Source organism: Girardinichthys multiradiatus, chromosome 11, assembly GCF_021462225.1.
Source record: "Girardinichthys multiradiatus isolate DD_20200921_A chromosome 11, DD_fGirMul_XY1, whole genome shotgun sequence".
NCBI lineage: Eukaryota > Metazoa > Chordata > Actinopteri > Cyprinodontiformes > Goodeidae > Girardinichthys > Girardinichthys multiradiatus.
In genome coordinates this window covers 6,202,744-6,226,332 of record NC_061804.1, presented here as the reverse complement: position 1 = coordinate 6,226,332, position 23,589 = coordinate 6,202,744, and the positions used below count along the sequence as shown (strand labels likewise).

Genomic DNA, 23,589 nt, shown 5'->3' with positions numbered 1-23,589 from the left:
GAAGAACAAAGACTCAAAAAAGAACATGGCCAGCAATGATTGGTCCCCCCTGATGCTCATGTTGGGGTTCACATTGGAGTCCCAGTGGTGGTACAGCTCTTGGATTTTCACTAAATTAGTTAGTTTATTGCTAAGTTAGTTACTTAGGTATCATTTTTGCTTTGTGACCATTTCACATATCCCTTTATTCAACCATGGTTAAGATGGAAAATCAAAGCTCATGAAGGGTCTACTGAAGTGTAAGCATTTCTCAGCAATCATATGTGCAATTTATAGCCTTATTTGAGGCATGAACACACCAGAATACTGCTAAAATTTGGCATGCACATCAGGCTTTCCTATTTCAGCTCAACGTTGCCCTCTAAACTACAGGACCATCTAGCTAGTTTCATATAACTATGAATAATTTCAAACATGTCAAATGTATTAAATTAGATAAATATGGAAATATTTAAAATCTAGACTCAGCATATGCTTGAATCTATTATGATTATTTTAGTATGTATTTAAAGTATTTTATTTTTCTGCACCACAGTTGTTTTTAAATAACTCAAACTGTCATGATGACTTTTAGTTTAGTTTAGTTTAGCCTCCTCTCCTGTGAAACCAGCTCCCAGTTTAAGTTTGTGACAAAGGTCTCCTTTAAAGGCTAGGCTTATACCTTTTCTTTTTGATAAATCTTATAGTTAAGAGTGCCATAGTTATTCTGCTATAGGTTTATGCTGCTGGAATACATAACGATGACTTTTCCTCACTTTGCTATGTTGTCCTTCTACTCTCCAATTTTGAATTATTTCAAGTTATTACAGCTTTTAACTTTATTTTCTCTCTCTGTTTTTTTCTCTTAATATAAGCTACATCTGGCCTGGTGTTCTGTTTATATTATGATCATTGTTTTGATTTTCATTTGTGTTTGTGTTCTGATTACTTCTGATTTCTTTCATATTGTTTAAAAGGTCTTGTCATATTCAATGAATTTCTCTGTGTGCTCTCTATGTGCTCCCTTTTGTCCTATATAGTTGAAAACTTTGTGTGTGTGTGTGTGTATGTGTGTGTGTGTGTTCCTGTCTTGGCATCACAGTGAGAACCATTTTCCTGATTTGACCATCAAATTGAGGACCGTTTGTACCAAAGTGAGGACATTTTGCTGATCCTCACGACCTATTTTGCTAACGGTTAGGTTTAGGATTAAGGTGTGAATTGACTTTAGGTTAAGGTTAGGGTTAGACATGCACTGGTAATTGTTAGGTTTAGGGTTATTGTCAGGGTTAGGGCATAGAAAGGGTTGAAAATGACTGAAAATCAATGGAAGTCAATGGGAGTCAACACATGGTCCTCACTACATATAGCAAAACAAGAGTGTGTGTGTGTGTGTGCCTGCGCGCGTGTGTGTTGTTGTGATCTATCTTCTCAAACCCCCAGTCGATCGTAACAGATGGCTGCTCACACTGAGCCAGGTTCTGCTGGAGGTTTGTTCCTGTTAAAGGAGAATATTCCTTTCCACTGTCACTACATGCATGCTCAGTATGGAGGGTTGCTGCAAGATACAAGCGACTGTCCAATGTCACTGCATGCTCATCCAGGAAGAACGAATGCTGGGGTTTTTTTTAGATAGAAAAAAGGTTAACTTATTTGAATAAAAAACTTAACTTGACTGCATTGTTCGATAACAATAGGATCAATTTGGAATGTATGTAACTGACCTGGAAACTGTCTGTATGATTTGATTGAATTTACTTTTATTGTGAGGTGCCCTTTGATGTGAATTGGCAATATAAATAAACAGAAATGAACTGAACACACAAGCTGCTACTATCTTCTTTCTGAAGCCCTCAGAGAGCTCTTTTGACTTCACCATGGTGTTTATTCTCACACATAAGGACCCCACCAAACTAAATATCTGAGATTTAAACAGAGCAGGGTACTCAGCATGCTGTGTAATGATGTGTTTATTGTGTGCACCTGATCTCATGAGCGTGTGTGTGATCACTTTTGCCCAACACTGGTGCTTTGATTTGTTAGTCTGACTGAAAATGTAATATTCTAAATTTAATAATATTTTTTTCTAATAATCATGAAGTAATGTTTTATCAGCCCCTTTGGTTTGCATTGTAAACTGGTTGTTGAAACACATACAAATTGTTGTTCCTTATTATTTTTCAAACTAATTTGGCCTCATTCCAAATTCCTTAAAATAAACATTGGTTCTTACACATAAATATCCACACTAAACTGTGATATCATTGCATCATTTTACTGGTTACTGGTTTCAGTTTATTCTTTTTATTTATTTATTTTTGTAGTTCTTTAGATTTCCTTATTCTCTTCATTTTTGCTTAGTAGTTTTAGTTGAGTGTTACCAGCCTAGTTAAAGAGTTTGTTGACTGAAATATTTTAACTTGGAGTTGTGTTATTATTCTGTAAATGAATTCTTATATTTTGGAGAGAAGTTGTATGTTTATTCTGTATATGTGTGCAAGGCTTGCTGTTACCAAACACCAGTATCTCCTTCATCTGTTATTCTATAATCCCACTCCATATTGGGATTAACAGGACAATACTTGACAGACTGAAAGTTGTTTGGCTAATTATTCCTGATCAGATGGTGCCCTGACTTGTTACTGTGACTTAAAAATCTATATTCTAACTTCATTAGTAATTCTGTTAATAGTAATTAATTATAATTATTGACAGTTGCTAATATTTAACCAATCACTTTTGCCATACAGTGGTGCTCTGATTCATAGTGTGACTGAAAATGTTATGTTCTAAATTTTATAATATTTTCTGTAATAATTATTCATTATTATTATTAATATTATTAATCATTACAAATAGCCAAACTAAGCCTATTGTTGCAAAACAGTGAATAATTTAACCATGAAAAATGCTTTTTGTTTTCAATTACACTTCGCAAAAATGTACTTTTCTTCAGTTTTTATTGTTTATTCATATTTCTTGGATTTTTCAGTATTAAAATTTATACTAAATAACCATAATTTCAAACGTTAGCAGTAATATTCACTTGACTTTTTATTCATTGCATTAAGTCACTATAGGGTCTTCACAACACATGGATGCAGTGATGCAACTTTACAAATGTTTTGCCCAGTTGAACCAGTTCTGCTCTTACCTCCCCCCACGCAGCAGCAGGGGGCTCAATAGGTGGGTAATGTCTCGGCAGATCCCAGGCCACCTCACTCATGAACCACCTGAAGTTTTTGCAGCTCAGTCGGCTGCGCAGTTCCTTCTGTGCTGTCATATCTCCAGCCGACAGGTGGCGGTATTCGGGCCGATGCTGGTAGACGTATTCGGCATATTCGTCCATCCACACCTCTGCTACGCGTTTGAGATTCTGTAATCGATCAAAAACCTTTGTGAAGTGATAGCTACAGAATATTTGAAAAATGCATTCAACAACTAGGTTAACCCTACATTAAAATGTTGAGGTCACATCATACAAAGCCAACAGTTTGCTGATAATCTAATATTCAGTTAGCATATTTTACTCTATTGAATCTTGTGATATTGAAATTAGTTTGCACCTCAAATTCTTCATTGTTGCACCTGCATAGGCCCACATCTCACTAATGAAAGACCACCAGTAGAGAGGGTGAAGAATGCAAACTACGCTGCATTCTTCACCTAACTCCCCTTTGATAGAGTACAGTATCCAACATCCAAATACATGTTTCAATGTTTTTCTTGCATGTTTTAAGCCTGCATATTTGCTTAATTCCATGCCAAAACACAGAGAATTGTCCACTTTGGTTCATGGATCCATTCATATTCGCAGTGGGAAAACCTAGATGTTGTTAGATCATGTATTTATGTGAAACCAATGTTTTTTTTGGCTTGTTTTGTAAGCTTTTGCAACTAGAAAACAAAACCTCTCGGGCTGCATTCATACTTCCCAGCCAGTATTGTAAAGTGTGTAAAAAAGTGTTTCTGAACTGATCTCAGTTTTAATTTTCCGAGAGATGTATTTCATTTCCTGCATTCCAACAGACCAATGTTTTTGTTTCTGTTTACTGAACCAGATTCAAGGACTAGTTGGGTAAAAATGGGGTTTAGGAGCACAGCTTTGGTATTTAAAGTAACCCCTCATTAATAAAGTGTGGAACAGGTCTGACATAAATTAACAAGGAAGTCTAAAAAACTGGGCTTTTGTTTCTTAAATATTAACTTTTTTCAACAAAGAAAAACAGTTTATGATAATGCACCAAGCTGAATTTTAAGGCCAATTTCCAATCTCAGTTTTTTGTAAGCTTTGATCTGCTGATACCAATGTTAGCCAAAAGTGTAAGGTTACATATGAGAGCAACATGAAAATATATTTAAAATTACAAAATACATTTTTTTTTTCCACAACAGCACTTAGGACTGCAGTCTCTATTCCCCAGAGAATGAAGATCCGTGCCTAAGCTTCCAAAAGGCTGCCCACATTTACAAATTCAGCCTTCACCAAAACAGAGGTTTAAAGCTCAAAATGAATAAACATATCAACCCTACATATTGGATGTCCTGCTCCTTCTCACTCTCTTGCAGCCTAAATGTACATAATATTGCTTCCTTTTAAATAGCTATTTAACTCTATGTGTCTCATCTGACTTCATTTTAAACACTGTAACTGTAGTCCAGCTTTGAGTCTTATGAATTGAGCATTCACCAAATGGAAAAAGATTTGATTTCTTTAGTTTTGATTGAGTTGCCACTTGTCAGGGCAGATTAAGTTGAACATTGGTAGATTCCAGTTAACAGGAGATTAGTTGCGGCATCTGCACAGATTAAATATCACAATGAAATGTTTTTGCCTACAAAATTAGTAGTAGTTGTATCACCAACTATTCCTGTAATATATAAATCTATATGAAGCTTTTTATGTCTACGACATACATTTTATAATGTATACTATATTTATATTATTATTAATTTATATTATTTGCTGGGGTAGCAGCATCAGAACCAGGGTCTTAAAAAAGCTCAACAAGTTAATAAGCAACAAGCTGGCTCTGTTCTGGGGAAACTCTGGAGACCATTGTGCAAAGGATTCTTCATAGAATAAAGAACATTATGGAGAACCCTGAGCATCCTCTTCATGAGACTGTTGTACAACAATAGAGTATCTTCAGTCAGAGGCTTCTTCAGATCTGCTGTAAGACAGACCGCTACAGGAGATCCTTCCTGCCCACAGCCAGCAGCATCTACAACGGCTCTTTGAAGAAACCTGCATAATATGACCTACATCAACAAGTATTTCTGAATTTGAATTTTCAAAGTTGGCGAGAGAGGAATATAACACAGAGGCCCATTTTAGTAAATCAGATGTCTGTGGATCTTCATGTGACAAGAAAATTACTACCCAAAACCTGCCTGTATCTCCAGTCAAAGCAATAATTACAAAGTAAACAGCAACTTGCACTGTGACAAACAGGCTGGATGAGGATCCAAGTATATCTTACAACACACACAGTAAGTAAGATGGTATGGGGGACAAAATAATCTCCAAAGCTCACCACAAGAGAGCTGCAGCAGGGTTGCATCTTGGGGTCAGGCAGCCTCCACAACAATGCTATGCAAACTGGCTTGTTTTCTCCATAAACTCTACTGAAATTTTTACTTTAACTGGTGTAATTGTGTCACATGAGACTAGGGTTGACCTTTTCAGCAACAAGCACTCCAGGTGAGTTTGATTTAAAACAAACGATGAGTAGGTGTGATAGACCACTGTTGTCATGAAAACTGTTTTAACTACCGTGGAGGATCTGTAAACCATCTTCTCCGCAAAAAGCACTGGAAACCTCATTAGAGTACATGGTATCATGGACTCTTTAGCAGATCAAGAAATTTAAATAGATCTTGAGGTCTCTGTCAGAAAAGTAAAAATTTGTCATACTTTTGTTTTTCAGTAAGATGATTAAAAACATTTGTCAAATAAACGCCTAAATTCTATAGAAAACAACGAATGATCATTTTATCATACAGTGTGCTGCTGTCACCTTTGCCAAGCTGATCCCACCAGGAATCTTGTACGGAACATATTTTCTGTAGATATGTCCCACCCTGGAGCAAGGGATGTCCTCCATCCGACCTCCACACATCCACACCTACAGAAACACACATGTGCATGTGTTGTCTAAAGGCTAAAAAGAGGTGTGAAATTAAAAAGGCAGATGCAAAAGCTGCATCTAAAGGGCTTGACGGTCTCTGTTGATGAGACACAACATCAAGGCAACAAAAGAAGACAACATAGCAACTAAAACAATGTCAGTGTTTGAATGTAGATAGTTTACATAACAGCAAAAGCTGCAGAATAAATTAAGGAAAACTTTCCTGAAATATCTTCAAAATCATTCAACACAGCTTTCAATTCCTTTTAAATCACAATAAATCAAAAACAAATCATCCTTTTAAGAATTGTTCTCATCTAGTTTTTTTGCTACCCATTATGTGACATAACAGACATTAGGCTATAGTTCCTGACTTTAATCCTTCTTTAAAGTAAAGAAAAGAGCCATTATTTTCCTGTTTGGCTTCCAATGCTGAAAATAAACCATGAAAAACAAAAAGGATGACATAGATAGGAGGACTTAACTGCAGCAGGCAAACTAGAAAAAGGACTTTGTCTTTCAAAACAATAGCTGAATGAAAAGAGAAACTGGAGGGAAAGAGAGAAACAGAGGTGTGTTCCTGCAGAGCAGAGTCATCAGTTGATGAGAGCTTAAGTGTGGCTTCAACATGTTCAGCTCCAAAAGTGTTTGTTCAGTTGGCCTTGAAAACCAAGATGGTGGAACACTGGCATGATAATTTTGTTTTCATAAAAATGCAACTAATTCTCCTTGAATTTATGGCAGATATTTAAATTAAGGTGAGACTCCATACACAAAACCTGAAGTAAGTTAATAAGTGCGCACGAAAGAGAGAAAGAAAGAAAGAAAGAAAGACAAAGAAAGAAAGAAAGAAAGAAAGAGAGAATAAAAATGGGAATAAATGAAAAAAGAAATTAATGAACTGGGTAAGGTAGAATGAAGGAAGGAAAAGAAGGAAATAAACAAAACGACGGACTGGGGGAACATAGAAAATGGAACAAGGAATACAGCTTCGACTTTCTTTTTCCATACTTGTAAGTAAAGTTTAAATTCCAAACTTTTCAGCACTATGCCAGACTGTGTAGGAGCCTGGAACTCTGGGAAGGTTTGCACCACAATATGAATAAAAAACATTGAATTTTGAAATAATGTAATAATTGAGGTCATCTAGTTGTTAAATTGAGCAGAAGCTTTTTTCTTGAGTTTGTAACTTTACCTCAGCCCTGAATAAATACATTTTGGCTCTTTAATGTGTGTTTAATAAATTGTCTTAGAAGCATCTCTGTCTATGTGAAATGCTAGTATTGGGAAAATGTTCTATCCCCTCACTATGCATGTGAGGTCATAGTGCCTTTGTATGTTCAGACATTATCTTACTGTGTGAGCTGGAAACATTCGGTGGTCCCACACCAGTGTCACTAGTACAGAGCTGCAGATTAACTGTAGCAGTGAACAAAATGATTGTGTTCCACTCACAAGCAGGGTCTGGTTTGTCTGTGGGAGCAGCAGTTTGCTTGTAGGGATTAGTATGAGAGCCTGTTAATCTCCTCACCTCAGGAGACTGGCTGTCTGCGCCGTATCAGCTAATGGGGATCTTAATAAAGAGGAAACCAAATTGAATATCTGAGCACATAAAGTAGACCTAGTAGGCACAGCAAGGCATGTGCTGATAGCATAATTTCTTACCATGATAATCCTGGCTGAAATAATAACCTTGGTGTGGGATATTATCTCACTAATTACATAAATAAGATGAAAAACTTTAAACGAGAGTTAAAAACATCAGAGCCTTTTTCACCACGGCCAGCATTGGGTCAGGAGGAGGTTTATCTTTTGTTTCACACTCCCAGCTTCAAATAGAGGAAATTTTCACTTTCTACAGAGAGGTTAGCTCCAAGGCAAACTTATTTGGGTTATATATGTTTATTTCCAATTATTTTCCAACTATTTTTGACTGATAATTGATGCCACATTCAAAACACAAATTTGTAGCTGTGTTTATTTAATATTTATTGGCACCGTCTTCTGTGTTTCTCAGCTTAAATGAGCCTCATCCAGCTATAACCATTGGAATTTGACCCAACTAGGAAAAAGACTGACCTTATTTACATTTCTTGGTAAATTGTGATAAAATGCCAGACAATCGCCAACACTCAGTTTGACAATCAGTTAAATAAATGGTTTCCAAACCTTTCAGCTTATGACCCAAAGAGGCTGAATCCAGTTTCACCTCTTCACCATAATGCTTCTTCAGAAGTTTGTGATGCATCCAAACTGTTTGTGTGTTGTAGTTGGAGACTAAATGGGACATGGCTTTCTGGCCCCTTAAAACTGAGATCCTCAGGGGCACACTTCAAAATTAGGGGTATGTGAAATACAGAAAACACCACAAAGTCTGGTTCATCCTTGGTTACAATTTCCAGATGTCTAAAGATGCTATCCTAATTCTGTTCAAACAGAAGCCATATCTCAAGACAATAGCCATGACGTTAAAGCTTAGAGACAGAATTGTCTTCCAGATTGAGCTGAAAAGGTGGATGCAAGCACGGCAGCCTGAAAAGCTGACCCTTTTACACCAGTTCTGTCAGGAGGAATAGTCAGAATTACAGCAAACTATTGGAAGAAGCTTGTGGATGAAAACTCCAGCCATTTCACCCGCGTAAAACAGTTTAAAAAGGAAGTCTAACTCTAGTAAGGAAATGTATGTAAACTTCTGACTGAAGTGAGCTAAAGAAAACATTTGAAAAAAATATCTCTCTCATTATTCTGGCATTTAGCAAATATAAATTTGGGTACCTTACCCAAGAACAGAAAGGTTTTGTCTGATGTAATGTCTGGCAGTAAAAGAGCTTATGTTTCTTTGTATGTAAATCTCTATTTTCAACTGTACACATATATTATCTTACCTTGAAGGAGATCTCATACTGTTCTCCTCCCCAGATTTCTAGCCCTGTGTCATATCCTCCCAGTTCCCAGAACCACTTCCTGTCCACAGCAAACAGTCCACCTGCCATCACTGGAGATCTAAAAGAGAGATAGTGATTTCCTGGGCTTCTTTTTAAATCTGAGTCAGGCATATCTGGCAAATAAAGTGGACAATATGAGAGAAGACTGTAAATATGCCAGTAAATATACCACTGGCAGATTTTAGATTTAAATTAACCAAGATTTTTCTTCTGACTAAAAGTAATATGAACATTTTGGATTGAACCAGCCAGAGTCTCAACTTGAATCAGTGAGAATCCGTGGAGGAAGCTAAAGATTAGGGTAATGGACAGGAGGTCTTACAATGTCTTGAAGCTTGACATCAAAGATCACTTGTTAAATTACATGTGAAAACACACAAAAGGTTGCTCAGTAATTGTAAAAAGGGTCTGATTGCTGTTATGCTAACAAATATTTTTCCAATGTTTATTGGGAAGAGTGTAAATAATTTTCGACATATAATTTTTTATGAAAATGTAAATAAAGATACTTTTTCAAAATTGGTACTTGTTTTAAACAATTTTCTTATCTATTGGGAGATACCCATCTCATTTCCTATCAGAAGCAAGCTATTTACTGTTTGAAATGTAAAATACTATGAATATTACAAGTAGGAGGGTCTAATCTATTTGCTTAGTTTAACCTGGTGGTGACACTTTTAAAGAGATTGTGTTTTTATAGCGACACTACTTCCTATCAGATAATGATGTAAAGAGAGCACCACCAATTAGCCCACTATAGAGTTTCTGTGCTGCTTAGTGGAGGGCTTGTTAGCTGCTGCGTGCCTGCTGAACTTGGTTGCTGCTGCTGCACACCTGAGGCAAAAAATCAGGGCAGCAAGTGCAAACGCAAACACGTGTTTGTGTCAGTCTTCAATGAAATCTCCTTCTGGCAAATACATTACCTAAACAAGCTGATCTGTCTTGTCTACCCCTCACCAACTGTAATTTCCAGTGCAAGGAATACACTAAACTGTTTATTTATGTTATCTGTGTTATAGTTACTGGCTTTTGATTACATAGAAGATTGGAGGCAGCATCCCAGCAGGTGGTCTGCTCTTGCCAAATTTGTACCTGAGGAGGATCAATTATAGGCAAACAGGGCAGATTTTGTACAGTCAGCCAAGAGAAACCCTCCAAGGTTTCCTTTGCACCACAGGACTACTAAACAGGTTCCCACTGTGAAAAACAGACAGGTCTGTGCAGTTTTTACAAGGTGTTAAAATAATCAAAGCACCATAGCAGATACTAAAGACATACATGGAAGCCTTATGAAGACAATACAGTCAGTACAATGCTGTATGACCTTATCAGATTTTTTTTTGGGGGGGGGTGTCTTCGGAGTCTTGTTCAAGAATGAGGGAAAAATGAAGCGGGAGATCGATAGACGGATTGGTGCTGCGTCAGCAGTGAAGCGGGCACTGTACCGGTCTGTCATGCTAAAGAGAGAGCTGAGTCAAATAGCGAAGCTCTTGATTTACCGGTCCATCTATGTTCCTACCCTCAAAAGCTCGGTCATCCGAGAGGGACTCAGAGTAGAGCCGCTGCTTCTCCACATCGAGAGGAGCCAGTTCAGGTGGCTCGGGCATCTGGTTAGGATGCCTCCTGGATGCCTCCCTGGTGAGGTGTTCCGGGCATGACCCACCGGGAGGAGGCCCAGAGGACGACCCAGGACACACTGGAGGGACTATGTTTCTCGGCTGGCCTGGTAACGTCTTGGGATTCCTCCAGACGAGCTGGACCAAGTGGCTGGGGAGAGGTAAGTCTGGGTCTCTCTGCTTAGGCTGCTGCCCTCTGTGACCCAACCCCGGATAAGCGGAAGACAATGGATGGATGGATGGCAATACCTCTTAGTAGTTGTGTCTCACATCATTAAGAAATTTTGTTATATCTCTCTTTCCAACAGTACTTTATTGCTCCCATTAACCAGATTGGGCCATGCTTCAACTTGAACCAAGTTGGTCAGATGGTCTTTAATTTAACTCCAGAATATATTAATAAAAAGAGAAGAGAAAAACCTTTTTTGGCTTTAGAATAATAAACTTCATACAATATCTTCTTCTCTGAGGTTATTGGAATGTCTTTATGTCTTGGCAATGTGGTAACACGAACCTGTACTCTACAGAGCAACAAACCGCTTAAAAGTCAGCTTTTTTGGAGGTGCACGAGCATCAAATCAAGTCATGATTAAATCAAGTCAGGCCCTGATAAATCATGACTGTGTTAAATCTACCGTGTGTTTATTGTATACTTGAGATTATACTGGAATAATATGAGAACATGTCAGGTCATTTTAATTATATCCTGATATTCAAAACCTTAGAAAAATAATCAAATTTAAACTTAAAGCTGGAGAAGTTTCCAAGTTTATGGTTAACTCCACTATAATTACTGAAGTTTACAGTTACTCACTCGAAAGGCTCAGTAGGGTCGTTCTTTTTCATCTCCGTAGGGATGGGGATCCGTTTGTAGTACATCTCCCAATCAAAGGCCCCCCGCATGGCGTCTCCTGCCTGCGTGTCATACCCAAAGTGGTCATGGTCGATGACATCGATCATGGGACACACAATGGTCTTCCAGTTCTGGGAAATCCGGTCTAAAAAGCACAGAAGGACATGTTCGATCATGTCTCGAAAACTATAGTATTAACACGTTCCACGTGTGTTCAAGAAAGAAACCCTGTATGTTTTCTGTGAGGTTGCCTTTCTTACATCATAGTTAAGTAAGAAGTCAGTCTGAGATGTTGCTCTTAGATTAATTTATAAATTTGATGGTTTCAACCAATCTAATTTGAGAAAAAAAGTAACCTATTTATATTTATATTATTACTATGGTAGAGTGCCAGAACCTCAAAAACAGTTTGCCCTCCACATTTAAAAGGAAATATTTAGTGTGTTCTTAGTTTGGTGTGACTGCAAAGCAAGAACAACACAACAAATGATGGGGAGCAACATGCTGTTGCTTTTACAGAAGAGCAGGTTTGTCATAGAAGGTGTAATGTCAGTGTTTTGTTAATTCATTGATTCACGTAATGTTGCTGCTGTAGGAATGTTTGTTCAGTCGTATATTTTGTTATTTCAACACTGAGAGTGATTAGATAGCTTCGAATAATTTACAATATGTGATACTAATAACTGGCATAGGTTATTATTAGAGAATATTCTCAGTTTCTCCATTTTTTCTTCCCCAAACGTATTCTCTTGTACCAGTCATTTTCTTTACAGAATGTCCTTGTTGGTTCTGTCATAATATACCAATTGGCATTTCATGATCAGATAGAATTGTATTAGAATTAATAGGGTTAAATTAGACATTGGACCTGGATCTGACAATATGATGGGATTGTACTGAAAGGAACAGGACTCATTTAAATTAAATTATACAAATTAAATGTACAAATTGGTCTTGTATAATGTGCTGAGATGGATAAATTGGTGCTATTTAAATAAAGTCCACATTACATATGCTGTCTAATGGAAAAAAATATGGCTTAATAATTTCTATATGTTGCAAAAGGCTTCTTTATCACTGCAAATCACAAGCTTCCATAGATCTTTCTTGCGTTGTTATTTGAAGGCAAACCTGAAATGCTTATTATCTTGTTACAGTCTGTAGAATATCTACACTGACAACAAGCCAAGTGACAGACTCTCATCAAAAGAACATTTGGATTTGTAAACAGCTCGATGGGGCGGTAACCCGGGTTAAACGTTGTGCTGTAAAATGAGTCCAAGTTGGTCGGAGTCATCTTGGGAAGGAGAGCTGAACACGTGTCCTTCATGGCAAAAAGGGTAATTGAGAAAGTGAGAATGTGTGTGTCGGTGCGGCTGCCACAGTAATGGGGGCACTGTGCCGGTCCGTTGTGGTGAAGAGAGAGCTGAGCTGAAAAACGAAGCTCTCGATTTACCGGTCAGCCTACGTTCCTACCCTCACCTATGGCCATGAACTTTGGGTCATGACCGAAAGAACGAGATCCCGGATACGAGCGGCTGAAATGAACTTCCTTCGTAGGGTGGCCGGGCACTCCCTTAGAGATAGGGTGAGGAGCTCGGCCATCCAGGAGGAGCTCGGAGTAGAGCTGCTGCTCCTCCACATCGAGAGGAGCCAGTTGAGGTGGCTCGGGCATCTATACCGGATGCCTCCTGGATGCCTTCCTCGGGAGGTGTTCCAGGCACGTCCCACCAGGAGGAGGCCCAGGGGACAGCCCAGGACACGCTGGAGGGATTATGTCTCTCGGCTGGCCTGGGAACGCCTTGGGCTCCCCCCGGAGGAGCTGGAGGAGGTGTCTGGGGAGAGGGACGTCTGGGTGTCTCTGCTGAGTCTGCTGCCCCCGCGACCTGGTCCCGGATAAGCGGAAAACGACGAACGATTGAACGAAGTGTTTGAAAAGGAAAATTAAGAACTGGACCCTCTTGGTCAAAAAACACTGTTTGAGGCCTTTTACAGTTCAGATTTTGGTCAAAACAAATGCTGTCATGCAGCTTACTGTTAACCTCTCCCATACTGGTAAACACAAGCCACATTTAGAATTCATTGCATCTTACCTTTTTTTAGCATTTGATTTCCCTTGTATGCTTCTACATATGAATCAGAAGACTTTAAATTATCTGGGGTTCGAGACACTGTTTCCTCCTTTTCCACATATCAGACACAACAATTATTAGACCAAGCCGTTGGTTGTGGTTAATGCCAAGATTATGTTGCACACCAAAAGAAATGGCCTAAGTTAGCATTGCATAAGCAAGCTTGTGCCACATTTTTAGAATTTAATTGTTAACATTATGCAGTGCATTATTATGCAAACATTTTAACCTTACTTTAACATTTTAGAATAATTACAAATAAGTGCATTATTAAAAAAACAAGCTAAAATTATTTGGTTAGTCTACTGGTCTGGGTCAGTTAACAACCATTATGATAAATTCCTTGAAAAACCCTTCAGAAATTCTGATGTGATTCAAATAGGAAGGCTGTTCCGAAGTTCACCCTACACCAGCTTTTGTTAATCTTTTTATTCAAAGGTTCGTTTTAAAAAATTTAAACAACTCTTCGAACATGATTTTAAATATAAAAGAGCAGACATTTTAAAAAAGAAAATATATATATATTTTTTTAAAACACGTTTTTGAAGGATATGTGTCTTTAAGTGTTTATACTCATTTGAATATAGCTGGTACAAAAATTAGTGCGTTCATCACCCAGCAGAGGAGGCAGCCAGTTGACGTTGGCCTCGCAGTGAGAGTCCAGGAAAGTGATGACCTCCCCTTTAGCAGCGGTGGCTCCCAGCAGCCGAGTCCTGATCAGACCTTCCCTCTTTCTAGTCCTCAGGATGCGTACCTTGGGTATTTTCATCATGTAATCTTCCAGGGCCACCTTCAGGTGTTCTGCACAGAAGAAAAGAGAGTAAGGTGAAGGGATTTTCTGCTTGTTCTGCTTGCAGTAATTGCTTTAAAAACTTGTATTTTATACACCCATTATTTGCTTTCAGCTCAGCTCCTTCTTCCTCACGACAGACCAGCACAGCCCCTTCATTATTGCCAATGTGACTGCCTATCTGAGCTGCATATGTCAGCCAGTTTTAACTAAATCATTGATTTTATTTGGTCATCAGGCAAAGTATGCAACAATAAATATTATTCTCCTGGGCAGTACACTTAATATATATCTATATATCTATAGATATATAGATATATATACACATATATACATATATATTTATTAATGGTTATTCTTACAGGTAAGAGAGATTTTTCAGTTTCTCATTTATTTCAGGCTTTGGATTGAATACTGAAGGGTGATAACCGTTGGCTCTGGAAGCTCTCAGTGGTTTAAAGCAGTCAAAACACGACATGGTTTTGACAGCTTCTTTACAAACAGCCACAATGCCACCTGTCTAACAGACTGAGAAAAGCTGAAATGTTGACCTTTTCAATTTATCTTTCAGAAATGTTTATTTGCTTTCCTGACAAGTGTGGAGTTATCTGTGGTGCATTTCTGCACAGTGTGAATCAGAAATATCCTCTGACCTGCAGTAAAAGAAAAGGAAATCTTAAAGAGTTTCAATCCTTTTATGTTTTTACTATATGGGAGGAAATTATGAAAAATTTACTGAGGTTATTTCTATAGTGGTCAGGCTTTAATAAAAACCACAGACTGTGAGGTAGTGGATGAATGGATGGATCCATTTTTCTCCCTTTTGCAGATAACATCTGAACCTGCTGAAGGCCGTTGTTTACTGAGAGCATCTATGTTTACTTCTTTAACACCAACTGACCTGCAAAACGCTGTGAAATTTGACTTTGCAGCAAGGACACAGAGTCTCCTAGAGGTCAGCTTCGTAAGCTGTCCTCTGTGTGTGCTCCCGCACACCTATTAAAAACGGACCATTACACAGAGAGCTGTGTCTTTATGAACACTATGCCTTACAAAGAGGGGCTTACATCATCCCCGTAGCGACAGAAAACAAGGAAAAATTAATCAGAGCACATTTGGCCCTTGTGAGAAAAGGCTCTGTTTATGGAGAGGTGAGGGAATACGATCAGAGCATTTAATTATGATTGGTTAATTTCCCAGAATAAATTGGAATACAGCTCATAATGTTTACCAAACGCAAGGAAGCTATTAATCAATGTAATGAGAGAAAGCTGATAAACACATTAGTCTTTATTAAAACGTGCACAGGAGGACAGAGGAGGGCTGAGGATGTTGAGGTCACTTCAGAGCTTAGAGAAGATTTTGAAATCGCTCAAATTACATCATATTTTGATGGGAATTAAAATAGGCTGTAACTTTTCAAATTTCCAGCATACATTTTTCTTTTCTTTTTATTTTGTAATTTGCATTTCAATAAGGTTTCTTTGTACTAAAAATAAATTTTTAGGAATTTGACATCAGCAACTGTTAGCAGCTGATTTTTTGGGACGCCTGCCTGCAAATCAGTGGAAACCTTCAGAAATATTCAGTTTTTCTTGTCAGAAATTATCTCTGACACACAAGAAGAGGTAAATCATAAGGGATATGAATCAAGTAGTCATTACATTCAGATGAAGCACTCTGTCTAACCAGTAGATCTCTCTAGTTGGGTATCAGAGTTCTAAAGTTGAAGAATTTTCCATCCATCCATCCATCCATCCATCCATCCATCCTGTCACGTTGTGGTTTAGGATCGGACCAAAGTGCAGACAAGAGCTCGGCAGGATCATCTTTGTAATTCAAATATTTATTTACAAGGTCCAAAAACGTAGCGAAAAAACACTGCAGGAAATGAACCAGAGCCTAGATACAGAGCTTACAAAAATCACTGCAGGTTTCCCAAGGCAAGGTAATGCAAAAACAAAGCATAATCAAAGACGAGAACAAGGTGTGACAACCACAAGGAACCAGCCACGAACAGAGACACCAAACCAACTAATATACTGGGGAAAGACAAAAGCAGGTAATCAAGGGAACTGAGAACAGGTGCGACAAGGAGGCAGGGGAGCAGCAGGAACAGGTGAAACAAATATAAAGGCTGAGGAAGAGTGAAAGGAATAATCAATAAACAGAAAACACAAACTAAGCAAGAGAATAAATCAAAGGAGGAAATAAAGAACTAGAATAACTATGAACTAAAGTAAACAGAGAACTAGAGGGAAAACAGAAACAAAACAATAACCTATGAAATAAACAAAGAGCCCATAAGAAGAATGTAACTTACAAAATAAGCAAACCAAACGTAAACAATAACTAAAGCTGGAATAAGAACAAATACCTAACCATAACTAAACACAGAGATACTAAATAAGAATCCAAGGGTGGATAATAATAATAATAATACAAAAAAAAAATAAGAAAGCAACAACAAAATGAACTAAGAGTTAGAGGGACACAATACATACAAGGAGATGGTAGAGGGAGGAAAAGAAACTAATAAACATGATAGAAACATCTAGACAAAATAAACCATCACAAGACACCAAAACCAAAGTCCAAAATGTCACACCATGACACATCCATCCATCCATCCATCCATAGCCAGAAGGGACATGTAACCCCCGCTGCTGGCTCTGCCCAAATTACTTCAGCTGACTCCTTTTGATTCCGAGGAGCAGAAGCGTAACTCTGAGTTCCAATAGAAACTCATTTAAGCCACTTGTATCCGAGACCTCATTCTGTTTGTCATCGCTTATGAACAAGAGACCAATATATTCTGACTGCAAAATCTTCACTTATAGTGGAGTTTGATCACCTCAAGGATCCCACCCTTGGGGCACAGTGTCTGTTGGATAATTGAAAGCTTAACTGAATCTTTTAAAATCATGGTAAGCTACAAAAGAAGAATCTTTGAAGTTATAAAATTAAACAATCACTAATTTTACCATGGTAACAAGTAAAAGATATTGCTTTATGTACTTATGTTGCAAATCATGGTATGTTCGTCCACAGCCTTAGATGTGATAATGTAAATGTTCAGGAGGAATCCCACTGGCCACAGCTAGACTGGGACATTTCACCAAAATTCCATTAGTCTCAGATCGAATGTGGTAAGCGGTGGATTAATCCCCAGACTCTTTGGCACATCACCAATAACTAGAGCTGCTCATTTATTCTCCTAAACTATTCCCTTGTGCTTGAGAACTCTATTACTATGCTTTAATTTCCCCCTGAGCCTGAGGTCATTATTCATTTGATGAATAATATTTTGGACATAATTTTACATTCACACATCCCAGTGCATTTTTGGATGTTTCTCCAAGTATTTCTATACTAAACTCACAGAAAACCTGTACTGCATCACAGATGTTACAACTAGGTGTGGCTGTATCTGTTTAGGTGTTTGAAAACATTGAGCTGGTGGAAGTGAATCTAGAGAAAATAGATGAAAGACAAGACAAGTTTCTGTTTGATTATTGCTTGTATGCTATAACTGTCAAACGTCCACCATGTATATAAAACACACTTGATCTGGCTTTGGCCCGTGGACAACATTCCCGCGGCATATAATGTTTCAAATTAAAATAAAATAAATTCAATCAATAAAAAAATATCCTTTCACAAATTTTAATGCAACTCCATCCATTTATGTGATGACTGGAATCATGGGAAAAATGGTCAGGAAGTCTGGCCAATTCCCTCTGCGGCATAGTGCAAAGAAAACTGTTGCATGGAAGGCAAGATGGGAGAAGGGATGTACCAAGAAATCGGCTAGGGGACTACAATAAGACTGACTGACTGACTATGACTGGTGACTTAGCCGAACTGATAATCTAATCCTTTCTCCAAATAGTGATCACACCATACTTAAGTACCACATGTTCACACTGACATTATTTGATTAACTATATCTCCAAATGCGGGAGCACATACAATCACAAATGTGGATATTAGAGCTGTTTTAGTCCGAACAATTGGGAAAACTTTGAAAGTGTCCACAAGTGCAGTCGCAAAAACCATCAAGCGTTACAAAGGAACTGGCTCACATGAGGATTAAAGACCTGTTCTCAGATTAGAGAACAGGTCAATGCCACACAGTTCTAGTAGCAGACACATCTCTAGAACAACTGTTAAGAGGAGACTGTGAATCAGGCCTTCATGGTAAAATAGCTGCTAGGAAACCACTGCTGAAGACAGGCAACAAGCAGAAGAGACTTGTTTGGGCTAAAGAACACAAGGAATGGACATTAGACCAGTGGAAATCTGTGCTTTGGTCTGATGAGTCCAAGTTTGAGATCTTTGGTTCCAACCACCGTGTCTTTGTGCGGTGCAGAAGAGGTGAACGGATGGACTCTACATGCCTGGTTCCCACCGTGAAGCATGGATGAGGAGGTATGATGGTGTTGGGGTGATTTGCTGGTGACACTGTTGGGGATTTATTCAAAATTGAAGGCATACTGAACCAGCATGGCTACCACAGCATCTTGCAGCGGCATGCTATTCCATCCGGTTCGCGTTTAGTTGGACCATCATTTATTTTTCAACAGGACAATGACCCCAAACACACCTCCAGGCTGTGTAAGGGCTATTTGACCAATGAGAGTGATGGGGTGCTGCGCCAGATGACCTGGCCTCCACAGTCACCGGACCTGAACCCAATCGAGATGGTTTGGGTTGAGCTGGACCACGGAGTGAAGGCAAAAGGGCCAACAAGTGCTAAGCATCTTTGGGAACTCCTTCAAGACTGTTGGAAAACCATTTCAGGTGACTACCTCTTGAAGCTCATCAACAGAATGCCAAGAGTGTGCGGAGCAGAAATCAAAGCAAAAGTTGGCTACTTTGAAGAACCTAGAATATAAGACATATTTTCAGTTGTTTCACACTTTTTTGTTCAGTATATAATTCCACATGTGTTAATTCATAGTTTTGATGCCTTCAGTGTGAAGCTACAATATTCATAGTCATGAAAAAAAAGACAACTCTTTGAATGACAAGGTGTGTCCAAACCTTTGGTCTTTATATATATATATGGAACTATTGAGTCAAAAATTAATCAACAGAAAAGCATGTTTTATTTTTCTGTACAATTCTGCTCTGTAATCATGGATAAAATAACTTTTGTACACAATTGGGAAGTGTCTTTGATTTTCTTCTATACATAATTAACTTTATGTAAAAAATATTCAATTTTATAATCTGATTTCAATATATATTAATGACTTTTCCTGGTATTTTAAAAATCTCTCATGCTATCCTGAAGTTTGTTAAATTTCAAACTTCTGTGCGTCCTGATGGCCCTGCAGTAGCATCTCGGTCTACATGTGACAAACCTGCAGCATCTGAGTCAATTCCTGACCTAACTGCAGCATCTCCGTAGCAAATGACAGTCCAGCACTTGATCCAGCAGACTGACCTTCACTTCTGTCTAATTCCCGTAGGACAGATATAATAGGTAGAGGGCCATTTCAGCTTTTACGTTTTCCAGGAGAGACGATGTTACAAGTTTACGTCATTATTATTTCTAAGGGGAAAATTTTGAGTGGGCCTGGCTTTGATCTCTATTATCCAATATTCAGCTGAGAGAGATCTTGCATTAAGAAGTCCGACAAAACACAGCAAAATAAAGGAAGCTTCTTTAATGGGGTGCAACTTGCCAGATTTGATCTGTGAAAAGTTGTGAGTTTAGTCATTCCAGTTATTTTGGAAATGTGATCCCAAATTAATCAATGGAAAAATACTGGACATGATAGTGACTGAGATGAAGAGGTCCAAGTATTATTCTATTACTTAACTGTAATTGAACACCTATGTACACCACACAAAGCAGATGTCTGTAACCATAAGGACTGTCAACATGGACGAAGAAGTAGAAATCCAGGAATACTTCATCAGATTTCTGGTGGCTTCCAAAACAACAGGTCTTGGTTGTCATCTCTGATTTTGGACCTAAAAAACTCAATATCCTTTTTGATGACTGCAGAGAACAGGCCAATGATAGAGCCAACAGATAGAGCAACAAAGGTGGCCAAGCAAGACTGTTTGAGAAAAATCCTTGTGCATTGTACGTTCCCTGTGGGGCACCATTATTAAACTTAGTGGTAGCTAATGCAGGAAAAGCATCATCCAACGCCATCAACGTCTTTGTCAATGTACAGAAACTGTTTACCATTTTTCAGCAGCTCCACAAAGATGGTTGATCCTAAAAACACGTGTGACTACTGCTTTTACATCTTGAAATGACACAAGATGGGAAAGCCACATCAAGTGAATCGCCTGCACTCACCTTTTAGCCTTGAGGAGCTTCTCAAAGATGACACTTATCAAAACTTACCTCAGGTCAACATGGGACAGGATCGCCTCTCTCGTCTTGCAATAATCAACATTAACATAAGAAAGACATATAATAGGAACTAAGCTATTTCATATCGCTTTGTGTTGTAGTTTATATATTCATATTTTGGTGATATTTAAGTGGAGTTCAATTGACTTTCTACTCATTTGCACAGTGAACCAGTTATTAATTATTATCTCATTGGTATTTGTTATTGACAGGTGGGCAAGGCGAAGTATTTTAAATTTGGTGGTAAATTTCTAAATTTTACATTTTTGTTAAAATATTTACATTGTTGGAATGTGGAAATAAGTAAGCAAATAATTTTTTTTACATTTATTATTACCTTGTCTTAGGTTGCTTGGATCACTTGAATTTTGTTTTTATTTTCAGATTTAAGAACCTAGTGTGTTCTAGTGAGTTACAAAGGCATTGCCACAGATCAGGGGGGTTAAAAAAAAGGGGGGGCCAAACATGATCTCCCAAAGGGCCTCCAAAAAGCTAAACTGCACAATCAATACATAAATAACGTATTCTTTAGATATTTTCATTTGCAGAAAAAATTCTACAAACTGAAGCATTTTTATTTTGATAGGTTGTTGCAAAACTGTGCAGAGCAGCACTGCAGGCACACACACACAGTTGGGATTATGAATCTGAGATTATTATTTAATATTTAAAATTAATATTTTATCAAATAATATTTCAGTCTGTTAAGGGTTGTCTTGTGAATACCAGCCCAGTAAGGCGATGGTATTAGGACAAAATAGAAAAGGATGAGCTGAGCTCTGACATTATTGAACAGCATAAACTCTGCACACATGGAATGAATTCACACAATTTCTTAAAATACAAGAATTTATTAACAAAAATAAGTCAACTCAAAGTCAAACATATTTCAATTAACAAACTCTTTACTATGCTAAAACAATCCAACTAAACTACCAAGCAGAATTAAAGAATAATGAAGACTAATGGGCTATGTACAATATAAACAAGTTGATTAAAGATGGTTGAAACCATGACCAAAAGAGTGATGCAACATTACCATGCAATGTTTATGTTTCAGGACCAAGGATTATCTTGAAGAATCTGGAAATGAAGTTAAGTTAGTCTTGGAACCAACTTAGGCAATAATCAGCAACGTTTAGACAACCCTTCACAATGCAAGATCGGATAAAATATTATTTTAATAAAATAATGTTTTAAATAATGATCTGCTGAATAAAACCAACCTTCTGGATAACTAATTCTCAACGGTGTCTAATTAGCTGCCTTTATTTATTAAAATAATATTTGAAGAAACATTATTAAGGGAGTATTTTGGAAAAGAAACAAATCTTTCTGGAGAAATGGGGCTTAATGGTGTTTACTTAGTTATCAAATTTAGTAAAATAATGTTTAGGGACTATTATTCACTAGCTTGAAAACTAACAACCTTTCTGTTAAATACTCCTTAGTAGCAAGCACGTGTTCTTACCGGTTAGCCGTCGAGCTAACAAAAGAAGCTGATAGCTTAGCACCAGAATCAAACACACACCTTTAAAATACCGTTGATAAAAGGGTTAAAATGCATAAGTGCGGACGGCACGTTATGGCTGATCTTCTGTGTATAAAATCACCCTTTAAATAAAGTTTGTCTTAACTTTAAAAACACACAAACAAAGAACACAACCTGAACACGTGTGCTGCATATAGCACCAAGATAGCTGAGTTCAACACAAACAAAACCAAACTTCATAAAATGAAAAACATTTAGATCATTTCAATCTAAATCATTCTCTGTTCTGTCCAAACCTAACCTCTGACCATGCTGAGGAAAAGCTGTCCGGGGCAGCGAAGTTTGAAGAAAGCATCCACAGTGAACAATGGTTAGCTACAGCTAACCTCCTTAGCTGCGGAGGGGTTTGAAGGTGTGGACGCTCTGTCGGGCCCACCAAAATGCACGCTACCACGGTGATGCGGCCTCCGTTGTCCTTCCTTGGGAGACTGCTGCTGCACTCAGCGTCGTGCTGGGAACTCTCTGGAAACAGTTCGCTTCAGAGAGAACAGTCAAGCAATGCGTGTACCTTGATTACCCCGTTCCTGAATGAAAATCATTGGATACGCAGACAGTGATTCATTTCTACTTATCTTGTGCATATGATCGCATGATCTTATGACACCCTTGGATTCAGTTGAAGAGTTTATGTCTGTTTGCCAGCAAAGAGACATTAGCGCGCTGTTCCTCTCCGGCCAGTCTCTCAGCGGAGTCCCGGGTGGTAGAGGTTGGCTTGTTGGAGAGGGGTGCTTTTATTTGGCCAGTGACGTCACAGGAAGTTCGTAGTTACCCTGTTTCCTGGCTGTGCCAGAAGTAGGTTAATGCAATTTATTTTGAAAGTTCCAGGAAAGTTTGTACTGGCCTTTCACGTTGTAACTCATGGCTATGGTCCCAACACACACACACACACACACTCTCTTGTTTTGCTATATGTAGTGAGGACCATGTGTTGACTCCCATTGATTTTCAGTCATTTTCAACCCTTTCTATGCCCTAACCCTGACAATAACCCTAAACCTAGCCATCACCAGTCTAACCCTAACCTAAACCTAAACTCAATTCACATCTTAGTCCTAAACCTAACCGTTAGCAAAGTAGGTCGTGAGGACCAGCAAAATGTCCTCACTTTGGTACAAACGGTCCTCAATTTGATGGTGAAATCGGGAAAATGGTTCTCACTGTGATGCCAAGACAGGAACACACACACACACACACACAATCCCTGCAGAGGCT

At 38.3% G+C, this 23,589-nt stretch overlaps 1 protein-coding gene across 3 annotated transcripts in view; it reads right to left on the bottom strand.

Moving 5' to 3' along the window:
- LOC124876634 (polypeptide N-acetylgalactosaminyltransferase 10-like) overlaps nucleotides 1–23,589 on the bottom strand; it is a 78,158-nt gene that overhangs the window by 6,084 nt on the left and 48,485 nt on the right. For all 3 annotated transcript variants that reach the window (XM_047379567.1, XM_047379568.1, XM_047379569.1), the window contains 5 exons: nucleotides 14,272–14,457; nucleotides 11,486–11,669; nucleotides 8,996–9,113; nucleotides 6,000–6,107; nucleotides 3,134–3,355 (listed from right to left, as the gene is read on the bottom strand). In XM_047379567.1, the coding sequence (XP_047235523.1) occupies nucleotides 3,134–3,355; nucleotides 6,000–6,107; nucleotides 8,996–9,113; nucleotides 11,486–11,669; nucleotides 14,272–14,457 (818 nt within the window). The remainder of the gene's footprint in view (nucleotides 1–3,133; nucleotides 3,356–5,999; nucleotides 6,108–8,995; nucleotides 9,114–11,485; nucleotides 11,670–14,271; nucleotides 14,458–23,589) is intronic.